The 16896-nt window shown below is 35.8% G+C and overlaps 1 protein-coding gene across 5 annotated transcripts in view; it reads left to right on the top strand.

The window, feature by feature from the left end:
- ATRNL1 (attractin like 1) overlaps positions 1–16896 on the top strand; it is a 441394-nt gene that overhangs the window by 57438 nt on the left and 367060 nt on the right. For all 5 annotated transcript variants that reach the window (XR_006014565.1, XM_042019406.1, XM_042019407.1 and 2 more), the window contains exon 8: positions 11467–11722. Coding sequence is in view for 4 of the 5 variants with exons in the window: in XM_042019406.1 (XP_041875340.1) it covers positions 11467–11722 (256 nt within the window). In the remaining variant the exon portion in view is untranslated. The remainder of the gene's footprint in view (positions 1–11466; positions 11723–16896) is intronic.

Consider the following 16896-nt stretch of genomic DNA (forward strand, 5'->3'; position numbering starts at 1 on the left):
TGGTTTTTGGAACAGAGATTATGCAATAGTTCTCAGTCACTTTGCTGACCAGAAACCTTCCGAGCTAAACCCGCCAATAAAAGGCAGGGGTGTGTGTGAGATAAAACTGGGGCTGTGGGCAGTGCTCTTGCTCACCAGGCACCATCCCCACGGGTTGAACCCTGCAGGCAGAGCCAAGTAGCAGACTTGGGTCCTTTGGCAGGCCCATGGCAAGTGATGGCCCAAGTCTGGAAACTGTTCAGGGAATCCAGCCAAGAGCACAAGGAGTCAGGACTGGAGAGAAGGCTCCAACATATGCCTGAGGGATCTATCGGTGAGACAAGCTACAGAGGATGACAGACTTGTTAACTGTGACAGAGAAATACAGAATTTGTATCGCAAATTTTCATTTGTTTGCATAAAGCAACCCCAGCAGGGAAGGACAAAAAGGATTGTATCAAGTCAGACCAGTGTTCATCTCGCCTGGTAACACCTCTTGAATAATGGGTAACAGTGAATGCCTAGGGAAGAATATAAGATAAAATGACAGGAACTTACAGAAGCTTCCTCAGAATACTGTCCTACTTTGCAGCTGGGATTTCCTAAAATAGGATGGTATTTTTGTGGAAAAATATGAATCCATGTTATTTATTTATTTTTATTTTTTCAATTTTTGGACCATATATTTATGTTAACATTGACATCATCCTGTGCCCAAGAATTCCAGAATATTTTTTAAGAAATAAAACCTTTTCAGAAACTGGTATAGTTGGTTTAATTTTGATAATCCCCACTTCTTAGTCTCCATTTATTTTCTCATACTACTCATGATTTTCTGTAAGGCCATCACATCCTCTACCATTTCTTTTTCACACTGAAAATGCTTTGTATTTTTAATAATCCTCTATAAGGAAGATATTTCATACCTTGGATAACATTGTGCCATTGCCTTTACTTCTTCTAATTCTGTTATATCCCTTCTGAGAAAGGAGGAATCACAGTCTTTAGTATGTTCTTACCTCAGAGATTGATGTCACTGGGAATTAAGGGTCTAATTTGTTCCTATTAATTCTTTAGGGTATTTTAGCTTTTTGAAAATCTGCTCTTAGCTTTGAATTGGTGTTTTCCCAGAACTGTTACAACCTCAAGATCTCATTCTAGGCAATTCAAAATCCATCCCGATATGCTCAGACTTTAAATTGTTTTTTACGCAGAAGCGTCTTTTCATCCTTATACATGTGAACATTTATTTACCTTTTCATTTTTTCTTGTATTGCACATGCAGTATTAGGAGATTGTTCTGCAATTACTTGCTTTTGACCATTGTCTCAGCTATTTTGATTAACATAGTATAGTCAAAAGGTATTGCTGTTTTTCCACTCATCCCTCTGCCAGCTTGTTTTTTAGTGTATTGAATAAGCAAATCCTAGTTGAAGATGCCTGTAGGACACCACTAATGAATGACCTTTGTTCATTTAAGAAGTGACTATTTTTTTCCCCCCAAACTTTACTTTTTAGACTTAATTAGCCTTGTGTTAACTGCTTTCCTTGTTCCAGAACATCTTAGTTCCTTTAGGGCATGAGGAATATTATCAAGCATCTTTTGGAAATTTCAGATAAATGTATCATCTGGACCTTTAATTTCTTCAGAAATAGCCAATGCTTTATTTGCAAGATATAACTTCTCTTTTCAAAGATTCACAGAATTTTTCTTCATCTGTTTGTCTGTTTCACTCACTGAATTCTGTCCTTTCTGCCTCTCCCTTATCAGTCTTTTGGTATGAACACATTTTTAAGCAGGAATTTACATACTACAGAGAGGGGTTAACTGTTTAATTCCTTCAGAACTGATTCTAGGGACTTTGCCAGGTTTGGTTTTTTTTTTTTCTATTATAACTTTCTGGTTTTAATTTTTGCTATGGAAATACCTGTAAAGTCCACCATGGAAAACCCATGTGGGAAAGTTAACCTCATTTTATTGTTATGGCTTTCACTTCTCAGAATACTCCTTCAGACCTCAGCACTCCTTCAGGTACTTTGTTGGCACTGCAAAGTATCTAGTTAGATGTATTGCTAATGCATTTGAAAAATGATGTATTAGTACTTTAAATTTTGTAGGTATCTCATTTAGGTGTTTCATGGCTTGCCTTTGTGTGTGTCTCTGTTTTAATCTGCTGGAGTTTCTGATCCTTTGTTTTGAACTCTACTTTTTCTTCTAAGTCTCCATTATCCTTCTGTTAAGTTAAATTTTATTTATTTTGTTATTTGGGATGGGAAGTTTTGGTTTTCTTTTTAAATAGGAAGTGTTCGTGCATTCTGAGCAAAACGTCTTACAATGCCTTAGAATGTCTTCATGTTTTCACTAAAGATTTTACCCTTGTAGTTGTACATTTTAGTTTATTTTTATGTTTGGTCTTTTTTTATATAGTGAGTGCTTCCTGAAAGTTCAGAGGAATTGAAGGCATGGGCTGGTACTTTGTTTTGTCTTGTTTTCCTGGCATCTGTTGTTCTTACAGAGATGTTGCATCTGTGTGTGGCATGGTGAATATTGTAGAGATGTTTTCAGTAGTAATATAAACTAGATTTTGTGCATGCCCTAACATCAACTCAGGGCTTTCCTCCTGTCAGTTCCCTGATTCATTATTAATGTATTACCTGTTCTTTAAAAGGTCAGATCTTTTTGACCAGTATGTTTGATTATTACAGTTCTTGTAGAATGTGGACTTTTTAGTCAAGAAGCATTTGAATAATGTATCATTTAGCAGTTCAGAATAAAGGCTTAGATATAATTTAACATTTTTATTCGATGGTGTTAATATTTTCTTGAGACATTCCAGACTAAAGAGTAACCGCTTTAGAAATGCTTTCACCAGCAAATATTAAATGTGGTAGACCTGTGTTAATTCAGACATCTCTTCGGATCTCAGTGAAGAAGTACAACTCATGCTAATAATAATGAAAGCTGCAAGTAAAGGTATAGTGAAGAAGCTGTGGCTGTTGTTGAAGACATATGTTAGTTAGCAATTAGGATTCAATAATAATGAATTTATGTGAAATAATTAACTACTATGCTGCTTGTACTAGTGATTATGTCAAATGTCAAAACTTACATGGGACAAAATGAGCTGATATCCAAGGCAAAGAAATTTCAAGGGGAAAAAGTACATCCTTCTGCAATGAGTTCTTACATTAACTTGTTAGGATAAAGTTCTGATATTTTTCCTTTCATATCTTCAGTCTCTTGAAAAAAACCAGAAAAAAGAATTAAGAGTGAAGAGCAGTAGAACATAGTACCTAGAGATGGCAGCTTCGAGCTGTGTTTTCAGCTCTGTCCTAGTAATTATGTAATGTTTCCTTTATGGTTGAGAGAGAAAAAATATCCACAGAGAAGAAATTAGATTAAGTTTCTGATGTGAGCTCCTGAGATTTTAAAGCCTAGTGCTAGGCTGGAGTGAGAGTGCAGAGCCAGCGCTGCCCGATTGTGGTGCAAGGTAAATTGCAGCTGTGTGACTGACTCTGTGGAGAATGAAGTAAGTTACTGTGCCCATTTCCCTCAGAAAGCTTCTTTAGTAAGAACTGAAGTACTGTTCTTCTTTATTCTGAAGAAAAAAAGATCAGAAGACTCCCACTGATGTATAGTTATAACAAATGCTTAAGACATTTTATGTATTTGTAGAGGAGAGAGTATAAAAGAGCACTTGCTTTAAGACCAACTAAACTGTTGGGTACTGTTACCTTCAGTGCTTCCTCGGGCTGGTTATTGGAAAGGTGCTGTCTATCTCTGTTAGCAAGTGGTTCTACTGCATCTTAGAAATTGTATGTAGCTCCTGGCACCTTGATACTGAAAATATCAACATCCTTTGAAATAATTTACATATGAAGTAGGCTTACAAAGAAACTGAAAGAAATGACTTGTGAGGATTTTAGAGTAGGTACATATAGCTTGGAAAAACAGTCACTAGGGAGGGAGTTAAAGAGTTAATTGTAAGTACTAGGTCCCTGGAATTAAGGAGAAAGGCAGTTGCTTGCAAGGTGTATATGTGGTCAGTGCTGGCACTTTACTCAGTCAGTTTTTGGTAGTATCACTAAAATTGGTTGAATTTGGCCTCGTAATTGAACTGTTGCTGCTGGTCCCAAGACAGTGGAAGGATGGCTGTGCTTTGAAGTTTTTTCCTTTGAGATTGGCAATAGAAATGAAACAGGCAAGCTGATGTAGTAGTAACCATAAAGATATTTTACAGTATACAGACTGTTTTATACACAGTCAAATTTAATTTAACTCATTTGAGTTTTATGAATGTTACTTCCACTTTTAAAACATTATTAAAAAAGGATAATTGTTTTGATTCCTTTTACAAATTAATTGGTATTGATGTTGAGTCTGTATATATCTTCTGGTATTTTTATTAGACTCATCAAAAGCTAGCGTTAACAAAGCAAAAAAGAGTCAAAATTTTTCCTACTTCAATATGAACACGATAAAATCTTTCACCAGTTGGTTTATTGCTATTCTTTTATTGCCTAGTTTAGTTGGCTGTTGGAGAATAATTTGAATAGCACTAGGAATGTAAAAGTATTTTCTGACTATTCTATTAGCAGCTATTAGTAGGTTGTACCAACAATTTCTGTAGGTTTATTGTTCTGTGACTTTGAATTATATCTTATGCACAACTTGCTCTCTAAGTCTGATTTGCAGACCTCAAAAGTGTGAGGAGTAGGTGAGATGAGCTGCCATACACATTTTGCATGTAGTCTGGAGAAAAGCCTATTCAGAGGTCCCTTCAATTAAGCGGCCCTAATTCATCAAGAGATCAGTTCTTTATGTAGAAGTGTAATATATTTCATTCCTTGTTTCAATGTTATATTCCAATTGGTTTGAAAGTGAAGTCCAAGTAAGGTCACCTTAATTAATACCTTTAACTAAACCTAGCAGCCATTGGAAAACTGCAAATAATGAAGAAATAAAGTGACAGCACTCTTTAGGTTGACCTCCTGACATACAATGTAGTGCAGTATTGTCTTGACCTTGAATTTGCTCCTATTGGGAACTTAAGTTAAAATGTTCCTCTCGTGTGACTTATTTGGGTTCTTATTCAGAGAGAATATAGTCCCACAGTAAGCTAAGAATTAATAAGTCAGGCTTCAGGAAGAAGAGTTAAATAGACTGCTTTCCAGTCTGTCAGACCTGGTCTAATGGGAGGATTACTGGATCAAGTAGAAATGTAATTATTTTTAAGTTTTGATATAACACAGAAAATGTTCTTGATACTGTTAACCATATTAAAGGAGATAACACTTTGGGAAACGGAAGAGGGGGCATTAGACAGTCCTAAACCAGGTGACAAATGTTGAATGCAAAAACAGGCTTGTGGTGGATGAGTTACTGCCAGATGACATTTTGTGAGACTTATATTTTGCTTGGAAAAAAAAATTGAGAATTTCTTTAATGACATACAGATTTTACTAAACTTTTTGAAAATTCAGGTAAAAGTATGGAGAACAAAAATCCTAGTAAATGTTAAAGTCCTGTTAGTTTATATAAAGTTAATTTCTATACCAGTGTGTTGATACAGTCTAGGGGAGAAAGAATATTGATGATCTTGTTTCAAGAAAATAGAGAATGACTGTTCATGTAGTTTGTGAGTAGCATTTCTTTGTCCAATTCTTCAAGAACAGTTTAGATTTATATAAGAATTAAGGCAGAAAACTCATTTCTGAGTGATAAACTTGTCTGTGTAGCCATGATATATTTAAGAAACACAAAATGAAAAATTATGTGATTATTTTAATGTGATTAACTTCCTGCCAATTCATTAGAAAGGGATTATAAATTACCCCTTTGTTGCCGTTTTTTTCCCACTTTTTTTAGTGGTATCTACGAGATAAGATTCTTTTGGAATGCAGGGAGGATTTGCATAAGAGTGTGTCATTCCAAGGTACAGCCTGAGCAGCTAAGTATTGTTCCTTTAGGAAAAAAGAAAAATTGTAAAGCCTAAGGAATAAAAATATGATAAGTTTTAGAAGTCTTGAATTACTGTATTTATATCAAATATAAAATCAATATTAACACTGAGATAAGGTGTAGGGAAAAGAACATGTCCAAGGTCAATGAAACAAATTATTTTGGCTGTCTATTTGTTCAGGAATCAATTTGAAATGTGTAGAAGGGTTGCTCTGGTCTGGTGTACAGTCTGTTGGTTGGGACTTGACAAGTGGGTGCTCCTGGTCTTTTGGTGATCTTTTAAAATATCCTCCTTGAGCTGTTTCATTTTTCCTCACAGGAAAATGCTCCTCTGTCAAAGGCCTTTGAGCAACCTATTCCAGTCTTGACCATTTTCAATGAAAAAAAAGAGAAATGTTTATTCTTATATTTAAATTGAATTTCTTGTAATCCACATTGTGCCCATCATGTCTGGTTTCTTTGCTGGATTACCTTGGGAAGAATTTAGCTCCCTCTCTTTCAGCTTCTCCCACCAGGCATTTAATTTCATTAAAATTACTTGGTTATTTAACAAACATCTTCTCCAAAGATGATAATGGTATTAATAAGATGAAGAAATTAAGGGGAATTTTACTGCTGTAAACTGTATTGATCCTTCCAACATTCAAATTGTGACAGTTTACTTTTTCCTCCTATATTTGAGTTATTCTCTTGGTCTTATTTTGTCCAGTCAAAAATGTGTATGTCAATCATTACTCTGTAAGAGAAATCCTAGATCAAATGAATGTTTTCTTCTTCTCTTGAAAAATGTGATTTAACTGTTTTATTCAAATCCTGGCTTTGGTCTTATCATTCCTGCCTTCTGCTGTCATCCTCTCTGTCCAATATGCACACTCAAATATTTACAGATCATATACCTTTTGTCATCTTTCTTTATCATTATCGTTCATCAAAATTTCCCACTGAAGTAGTTTTTTCAGGGAAAAAATGCAATTTGAGAAAATGGAAACATTTATTGAAAAGTTTTGGTTCCATTGAAGCAAACAGAAGCTGCCCTGGCTGTTTTGTTGGCTTGGACTCGAACACCTGCCAGGAAACCAACTGATGGGATCTGTAGGTGGGAACGTCATGACTGAGCGAGCTGTCGACCTGCTCTGTTTACAGGAAGAAATTTCTCCTTTTGCTGGAATTCCCCTACTGAGCAGGAACTAATTCTGAAGTTTAATAAACAGTGCACTTTTCTACACTTCAATGTGCATATAGTAATATTTACGTGAAATTTTGATTTAAAAACCTCAAGGTCTTTCAAGGTTCCTTAACTTCTTAGATAATGTTATTTATACCATGCAATATATCTAGTATATTAGGTTAAGGTTAATTTATTGAGTAAATGCTCAACTTTACTATCTCACATTGTGATTGAAGGTGTTGCTTTTGGTACCTGCTATCAAAACTTTAAAATAGGAATGTGTTGGAGGCCTTGTATCTTTTTGGTGCTTTTCTGCCTGTTTTGTTATCTCCTCCGTGGAAATGTCTGCCTCTTGGCCTTCTCTCTTCTCTAGACTGAGGAATAGAGTTTTAAGATCTTTCATCTGGGCCAGATTGTTCACACTTTTTTTGGACTAATTTCACAAAGACTCTCAATTTTATGTTTTTAGTTGCCTTTAAAAAAATATTTTATTTTATTTTGCAACCCTGTTTGCTTGGCTTTCTTATAAACAAATATCTACTATGCTTAATTCAGGTAAAGGTCAGCAGTGTTTGTGTACTAGCACACTTTAAACACTGTATCTTGTGTATTGTGTCTGCCAGAAAGCCTCACCTTTAGCATATACCTTGATTTGTATTTAGTATGCAAGTAATTTCTAAAGGTAGTATAATTTTATAAGGGGGGGGTCCTTCTTTTCTATCACAATATTAATGCTGCTTAGGACCATCTGTACTCATGTGATTCCTACAATCCCTTCCTGATTAGGATTTCCAAATAAATGTCTATCTTTATGTGCTCAGGATGTTGGTTTTTGCCCTGTAAAAGTATGCATGTAACAGTTTTTAATTTCAATTCTGTATTTCTTCTACTCGCTTTGGTCTCTCAGCCTGTTTTTCTCTGTGTTCAGCTGATCATCACTTAGAGTGTTTTTAAAGTGTTTTTCACCAGCACTAGGAGCTTCTTAATCTCAGAAATAGCCCTTAGCAAAGCTTAGTTAAATCTGTTTTTGTGGCTGATAAAGCAGTTGTCATAACCTTCTTGTCTTTTTCTCTGTGAATATTTTTGTATACAGGATCTGCTGTGTCACCCAAAAATTGCTCCTCACAGAAGTGTTCTTTTATCTGAACTTTGAATCATTTAAGCAGAACTGTGAGGAGGACTTTCCTACTGTCAGCTGTCTGAGAAATCATTTCAAAGTTCATGCAGATCTTTAGGTCACTTTTTTTTTTTTTTTAAATTGTCTTTCCTCAGCGTCAGAAATATTTTTTTTCAAATACTGTTGTACAGCCCCTGCAGCTCCCTAATTAGCTCTCTATGCCATAGTCAGTAATCAGCATTTGAAAATTGCTTGTTTACAATTTTAGTGATGCTGATTTGACTTTGGAGATCTATGTGGTATTGTAAGGAATAAGCCATATAGGATCCTTTAAAGAAGAATATTTGTTCAAGCCATTCCTGTGGATCAGTGCACGTCCTTCTTCAGTTTTTGTGGGTCTTTACCAAGCTTTTTGATATGTTTTATCTCCTAGGAAAAAAATGGGTTCAGATACATATCTCCTTAATCCTACTACAAATTCCTTCTGTGAACATCTTTTGCTCAAACAGCATAGCACAGAGTATCCCTGTATTCATTTTCTCTGTCTTGTTTCTTCTCTTCTTCTTTGCCTCTGTTTCCTGAGTTCTTTTACTCAGAGTTCGGATTGAAACGTAGGAGACGCCAGGCTTTTCTTTGGACTTTGATTTTTTATATTTTTGGTTTTTTTTATGTCTTACCTATATTTCAGCTGCACAGAGTGTGCCTCTAAGTTGACAAGGTGAAAATGGCCGCTGAGTTCTAACTTCCAAGATCTTTTAAAGCCCAATCTATCCAATTATGGAATGCCAACTGATTTATTTTTACTTATAATCCAATAACTAAACATTCATGTTCCTCACTGCGGGTTTTTTGAACCCCTACCAGAACAATACCTGAACACCCAGATTTGTGAAGAAGAAGGAGGAAAGAAGAACTAATCCACACCCCAAATCCTTCATCTTGTTACATATATCCCAGAAACCTAAATTTTCTATATCTCTACATATTCCACCCAGTGACGTAACCTTAATTACACAGCAACAACCTCAGTGTTATCACACAATTTGGGAAGCCTTTCCCAAGGCCTCAGGTGAAATGCAGTGTGCTTTTGAGGATCATTGTCTGTCAGCACTGAAAGGCTGAAATTCTCTGAACCCAGGGTTCCAATATCCCTGCATAGGAATGATTTAAAGTCCAAGTCAAGAAATGTTTTCCTGCCTCAAATGAAAAAAATAGTTGAAAATTTTGCAGAAATTTCAAGGGTACTGTTGAAGACATGTTGGACAGTTTGGTCAATCATTTGCTGACTAATCCCTCTGAGTAATGAGGAGTCTTTTACTGTTCTGGCCTCTGTTTCTTACCATCAACCACAGGTGTATGGGACAGCATTATAACCTTCTAAAGCCTTTGTTTTGCTGGACTGAAAAGACTTGTCATTCTACTAATCACCTGGATTTGCCATGCCTGCCCATTCATAGAGAGTCAAGAGTTTGTCTTTCTTGATGTGTATAATGACAATGATAATAACCTGAAATTTACATTTCTCTGTAGATCCATCAGCTCCTTGTACAGTGTCTGAAACTTCTGCGTGATTGATGCAGAAATTTCTTAGGTAGTTTCCTTATCTTCCAGCCTCTTTTTCTGAGTATTTCATGCCAAGTCAAACTTTGCCAAATCTGCAGTTCCCTTTTTTTTTTTTCTCTTTTTTTAATTTAAACCTCATAAGGCTGAGTTTAGGGTGATTGAAGCCCCAGAATATTACATTGCAGAGTGCAGAAGACAACTGCCAACTGTGCAGCATGCAAATGGGATGCAGAGTGTATGGGGTGGTTATGTCCCAGCAAAGACTGAGTATTAATCTCAGAACCAGAGGAAGTTTTTTCCACTCAGTATAAACTGTCCTTGAGCAAGTCTTTGAAGCCAACAATCTGGAATTTGTTCTGTGACTTTGCATACCTTGGCTTGCAAATCCAGATGAAGCGAAATTCAGTAGGATTTGCTTTCAGTCAATATTTAAGTAAATCACTCATTACTTATCAGAACAGATGGCACTGCTGTTTGAGGTGTGTGGTTCATGATGACTGGAATATCTGTTTTGCATTCCCTAAAAAAGAACTCTACTCCCTTCGGGACTTGATGTTAGTAAATGTGCTTGAGAGGAGCCAGCCACATCCTGGGCTGCATCAAAAGCAGCATGACCAGCAGGCTGAGGGAGGTGATTCTGCCCCTTTGCTCTGCTCTCATGAGCCCTGTGTCGAGCTCTGGGACACCCAGCATAAGAAGCACTATTGGAACAAGTCCTGAGGAGGGGCGACTGAGGTGATCAGATGTCTGAAGCACCTTTCCAAGAGGACAGGCTGGAGGAGTTGGGGTTGTTCAGCCTGGAGAACAAAAGGCTCTGGGGATACCTTATAGCACCTTCCTGTACTTTAAGGGGCTACAAGAGGGCGGGAGGGTGTTGTTTTACAAGGGCATGGAGTGGCAGGACAAGGGGAAATGGCTTCAAACTGTGTGAGGGCAGGTTTGGTTTAGGTACTGGTAAGAAGTTCTTCAGTGTGAGGGTGATGAGGGTGATGAGGGTGATGAGGCCCTGACACAGGCTGCCCCTTCCCTGGAAGTGTCCACGGCCAGGTTGGGCGGGGCTTGGAGCAACTTGGAATTAGTGGAAGGTGTCCCTGCCCAGGGTGGTGGGGGTGGAGCAAGATGATCTTTAAGGCACCTTCCAATCCAGATCATTCTATGAACATTGTCCTTTTTTTTTTTCGTTCTGGTGAATTTTCTCAGAACTTAAATTACTTTGCTAGTAGGAGAGAATGTGCTCTCTTGTGCACGTGCTGAATGAAATCCCTGTAGACCGTGTGTGTGGAAAATCACATTTTAATTCTGTGAACTGTTCCTTAATAAAACAATATAATATCCTTTCTGTTTAGCTTTTTTAGAACAGAATGCTGAAGTATGGATTAGAAGAGCCATGTAATTAAAGGTTTCTGGTTGAAATAATCTCTTTGAGATTCATTTTGGTGTCATTTTCATGGCTAGGTTTATTTTTCAGAGAAATAGACTCCTTATCATTGTTGGTTTAGTTTAAGTATCATTGTCTGGGATTAGTATCTGATATTGAGCTGGTTAATGTAAGATTAAATGTGAAGATTTAAATCAGACTGCTCAGTTATGAAATATTGCTCAGCAGAGGAGTATGCAGTTCAGATGTTATCTTTCTGTAATCCGTTATTTGCTTTCTCCTCTCTCCCATTTTTACAGGAAGACATCTACATGTATGGAGGCAAAATTGAAACAAGTAATGGCAATGTCACTGATGAACTGTGGGTTTTCAACATACCCAGTCAAACATGGAGTACCAGAATTCCTGCAGTACTTGTCCATGGCCAGCAGTATGCTGTGGAAGGTCATTCAGCACACATAGTAGAGCTGGACAGCAGAGATGTGGTTATGATTGTAATTTTTGGATATTCTTCTATATATGGTTACACAAGCATTGTGCAAGAATACTACATCAGTAAGTCCCTTTCAAATCATTTTTATCATGTACTGATACAAAAAGTGCTGGGTTTTTTTTAAAGTGACTATCACTCCTATTTTCAGAATGAAAAATACGTGTTTTCCAAAACAAATAAAGCCTCACCTTTTTTCTTCCAATTATGTACATCAGATTTCTTGTTAAGCAATAGCATCTCATATGTCTTTGGAGCATCATGACTTTTTCCATTGTGTACAGGGTTGTGGTAGCCTAAATGGGACAAAAATTGAAACCAGGAATTCCACACTGTGGTACTTGTGATGAAACTTTTTTTTTTTTTAACACAGACTTCTTGTTTTTACCACAGAGTAGAAGAGCAAAACCAACAATAATTTAGTTATTTTAAAAGTTCTTTAATATTGGTGTATTATTTTCATTCTGTTGTGCTCTTTTTAAAAGTAATAACTCAGTTCATCATTACATATTGGGTTCTCTCTAAAAAATATACATGTTGTTGTTAGAGGTAGTAATTGAAAATAAACTCTGATTTTCTGTAAATAACCTACTATGTCTGTCTAGGTTTCCCCTTGTGAACAGCAGGCTGTTCCTAGGGGTGATTTTAAATGCTAAAGTTAAATAAACCAAGAGAAATCTTTTTATCACATGCATGGTACATCTAAGATACTATTTCAATGGAATAATATTGAAAATCTGCATCTGATAAATTCTTAGGAATATTTATATGCCTACTAATTAAAATTATAGTCTTCTACTTTTTAAAATTCCGTTTTTACGTTGAGTTTATCTGAGTCTCTCAGTTATTTATGCAATTGCAGAAGGCATAATACAAAATTTCGAAGTAATACCTACATGTTAAAGGATAATAATTGTTTTTAATTGTTCCAGTTAAAATTTTTTTCATGTATGTATGTTTATATAAACACTGTTTAAGCAGATTTATAGGTTGGGGAAATCCCTTCAGAACTCAGATGGTTCTTATGCTCTCTGGCATTATCTCTGATGGCAGTGTCAAAATTATATAACAATGTTGAAAGTGAATGTCAATAAGAGGAAGAGCACCATGATGTGCTTTATCCACACTGAAAAATTCCAATTTAACAGCATGAAAACTACTACAAAACTCTGGTCTGAGAAAGATGTTTCACAGCAGTATTCTAAGATTTGTTAACTATTAAAGGCCACATTTTGGAAAAACTTAATTTCAGAAAGTTGTTTCCTTTCTGACCTACCAGAGATGATTTTTTTTTCTGTGAAGAAAACAATATGTTGCTCTAGCTTCTGCATGCTCATTCAGTGTAATGTCTGTTGGAACTTTAAATTATTTGCTTCTTCTGTTTGAACTTTAAATTATTTGCTTCTTTACATGCTGCTAATTTAGTATGGAGTAGAAGTACCAATTTTATTCTCACCTATTATTGTTGTTAGTTTAATTAGGAAGAAGGGAACATGATTTGTAGTGTAAAATTTTCTGCCTGGCCGATTTTATTGATGGCCTTACGGTTGAAATGGACAGCTTGTTCTTATTTTAATTTTATTTTTAATGTTACAGCTACGTTTGTGGAGGATTAATAAAAGAGAGTATAACTAAGCATATATAACACAAACAAACAAAGAAAAAACCCCAAACCTTTCCTACCATAAGCTTGATAAGCTTGGAGTAAGAGAAAGCACTTAATCTGTCAGTTATGTGTCAATTATTCTCAAATTTTAATGTCTCCTTTTTGAGATTATATTTTTATCATATTCTAGTGAGAAATTTAGTTTATTAGAGAAAACGTGCTTCACTTGCATCAAATATGAAGGAAACTTGTAACAATATTGGGTATTACCTTTGACTTCAGCGAGTCTCCTCATCTGATGAAGGATTGATTATTGGGGCTTGCAGTGCTTTGCAGAACATCGTGTACCTGAACCATTGCTGCCACAGGGAATTCTCATGTTTTATTTCACCTCATTGCATCTCCCTCCTTTCCCTCCCCTCTAAGTTAAATGAATGTTGTGGTAAATTTTCCTGAATTCTGTGTTGACTATGGCATTTATCTACAGTTTTGCAGCTGTAGGAACATATTTTTAACCATAAAATTCCAGCTGGTGGTTTGAATTAAGAATGACTATTTTTTGGGAGGACTTTAGCTGCTCAGAATCCAAACTTAAAAGACATAGGAAGTGAGAAGTATTCCTGTGAACTCATCTGAATAGGAAAGGAAATTTCTTAAACATAAGGGCTTCTGATGTTATAGAAAGAAAAATAAGAGTCCAGTTTTCTCTTTCTCTGCTTGCTTTAAAAACATATTACTTTAAAGCAGCACAATTTGAAATATTATTGTTTCTACATGTTGTCAGTAATGGCTTTTAGTCCTAATGAAGGCTATTTTTCAAGCATTTACCACATGCCTACTGAAAGAAAGAGACATAGAGGCAGTTTATCCTTTGGTTCATATGAACTGACATCTCTAGGATCCAGTTCTTTGATGAACCTGATCCATGGAGTTCTGGTGCTAAAGCCTACTTTAGTTGCTGTGACCATGATTTCCATGGGGTCTGGGTTAAGAAATATCTGAAGAGGTTTTAAATACTGGTGGAATCCATACCTTTTCATGTAGGTATGTAGTTCTTGTAATAAAACATGTCAATCAAAGGTATACCTGATCTGAAAATGTCTCTGGCATAGTTGGATTAGGGAAGAAAGTAATTTCCATCAAAATAAATTCTGGAATAATTGGACAGGGTTTGCAGGCAGATTTTCACCATGCAAAGTCATGTGAATTTATTTCTTCTCCAAAGGTGGTTGGTGCAGGAACAAAAGAGCTTCCTGTTGTCCTTTCTTGCTGTGCCCAGACTTACGACTTCTGAGGAACCAGTAAATCCTCATATGGGCATTATGTGAATGATTTTACTAACTTGAACCATAAAGCTTTTCTGGGTTACTCCCCAGGGAAATTTATTTCCCTTTAGGTTAGCAATACCTCATAAACCTTCTAAGAATCTCAATGTGAGTCTCAAGGTGAATATAGTAATGGTGTTTTGTTTTAGCCGAGGTTTATAAAGGCTCCTTATATATTAAGAAACTTGTGAATAAGTCTTCTGTGATTTCATTTTATTTCTTTACAAGACAGCTTTCTTTGGATTAACAGGATATCACTTTTTTAGATTGATTTTTTTTCTGGCTTTAGAAGTGGGTTATAGATTGCTTTTGATTAAAAGTATTTCTTTGAAATAATGTAAAAAGAAATGGCCCCATGATGTAACATGCCTCCTCTTTTTTGTTAAAGTTAGCATAATCTTCCTGGCTGCTTAAAAAAATTTGAAGTTTGTCACTGGGATGAAATGAAGATGGCACACCAAGGTGCTTCTTAGACAATTTATTCTCTTTACCTGATCTGTCTGAAGGTTGTATTGTGATAAGGACAGATCAGGTATCTTCCTTATTTTTACACTGTGTACCAGACTTGAAATTAAAATCTGGAAAAAAAAAAAAAAAATCCTATTTCCTTATTTCTGGCTTGTTCATGAAGCTCTTTCTGCATTTGACTTTATAAGCTGTTGAGAATGCAATTTCACATGACTAATTTGGTCAATCAAATATTTCTTACGATATAATGATAGAAAGAGGGGGATCTCTGTGTACGAGAAGGGTTATGTAAACACCTCCAATAAAAATTGCATTTTTGTTGAAAAAAAAGATAGGTGAAGATTCATATCAATAAGGTGCTTCAAAAAGTCAGATCATGTGAATACTAATGTCTTTAAATATAGACAGGATTGTGTTTTTGTCTGAATGATGCAATATTCAAGATGCAGAAGCGTGAATGATATCAAAACTGTATGTATGCATTTCAGTATTTGAAATTCAGGCAACTCAGCTAAGTTTTAGAATGGGAAACAGAAGGAGCAACTGTAAAACTGCTTTTGACTTTTATTTCAGAAAGATGTTACTGGACCTCTTTTCTCAAATTTAGGTAGTTAGTCATAGGACATGTCGGTTTTTTAATTCAAGAAGGAACAGGTTTTCATATTTCTGCCCAAGTCATGTAAGTGATGCAATATGCAATGTTACTCTGACAGTGTTCTAAATGCTTCACAGAATCATAGACCCATTTAGGTTGGAAAAGACCTCAGGATCATCAGATACGACCATTGCTACATAAATCATAATACTCCATAAATGCTACATGAACCAGTCAGATATAAATGCAAAATATTCTATTATGCATATTATCAACAGCATTGTGTCAATTTATGTGGAGAAATAGTTCTTTTTCCCTGAAAAAGCATATATGCCAATCTCTAGGACTGATCATTAGATAAATAAATGAAGATACTGTTGGGAATAGAAAGGTGTATCAGCAGGCTGACTCCTCACCAGCCCTCTTACATAAATTTTGTCAAGTAAATCTATTTATTATCAAAGCAATATGTATGTAATGTGCAGTATTATCAATACAAATTTGATATTTGTGTTCAGAATTGCACTTCTTAATAGCTTGATAATATCCAACATGGGGATTGAAATTAAATTCTACTTACATTACACTACACATAAATAATGTAAATATTCTGTGTCAGCTATAAATAGTGTGTTACACAAATACCAGCATTCATACACACAAAATCATCACAATTCTTCCTCAGAATCTATACTTTATAACTTGCCATAAACACTTGTTACTGAAAAAAAATGTAATTTATAGAGGCAGTGCCTGGAAACTGTTTAATGGAAGTATGATAGTAAAAGTAATAACTGAAAATCATGAGCCTCTTCATGAGAATCTGGAGGAAAAAGAGTTAATCTAAGCTACCTAGATAATAGCAGATAAAAATTGGAATGGAATTTAACTTTCAGAAGAAGCAGGGCGTATGGTGTTGTGTGCTAGCCTTGGATAAATAACTTTATTATGGCAGCCAATTGAGGTTAAGAATTGGGAGACTGCTCCATTTTGAGTGTCTTTGTCCAGACTCTCTGTTCTTCTGACATAATCTCCCAGAGGCTGGAAGGGAATTACTTCTGTTTCGCATTTGTAGAACTGACTCCCAATCATCACAGGCTCTTCTGTATATATAGGCTGCCTTGAGCAGGAAATACCTCCTGGCTTGCTCTTTTTGTGACTTACATCATCATCTGGGAAGATGAAGGGGGGGAAAAAAGGCATTTTGGGGCTACAGGCAGCAAGAACTTACTTAACAGCTGTCTT

The sequence above is a fragment of the Corvus kubaryi genome, unplaced genomic scaffold (assembly GCF_017639235.1).
Source record: "Corvus kubaryi isolate FWS band 111438036 unplaced genomic scaffold, C.kubaryi_AGA036_p1.0 138, whole genome shotgun sequence".
Taxonomy (NCBI): Eukaryota; Metazoa; Chordata; class Aves; order Passeriformes; family Corvidae; genus Corvus; species Corvus kubaryi.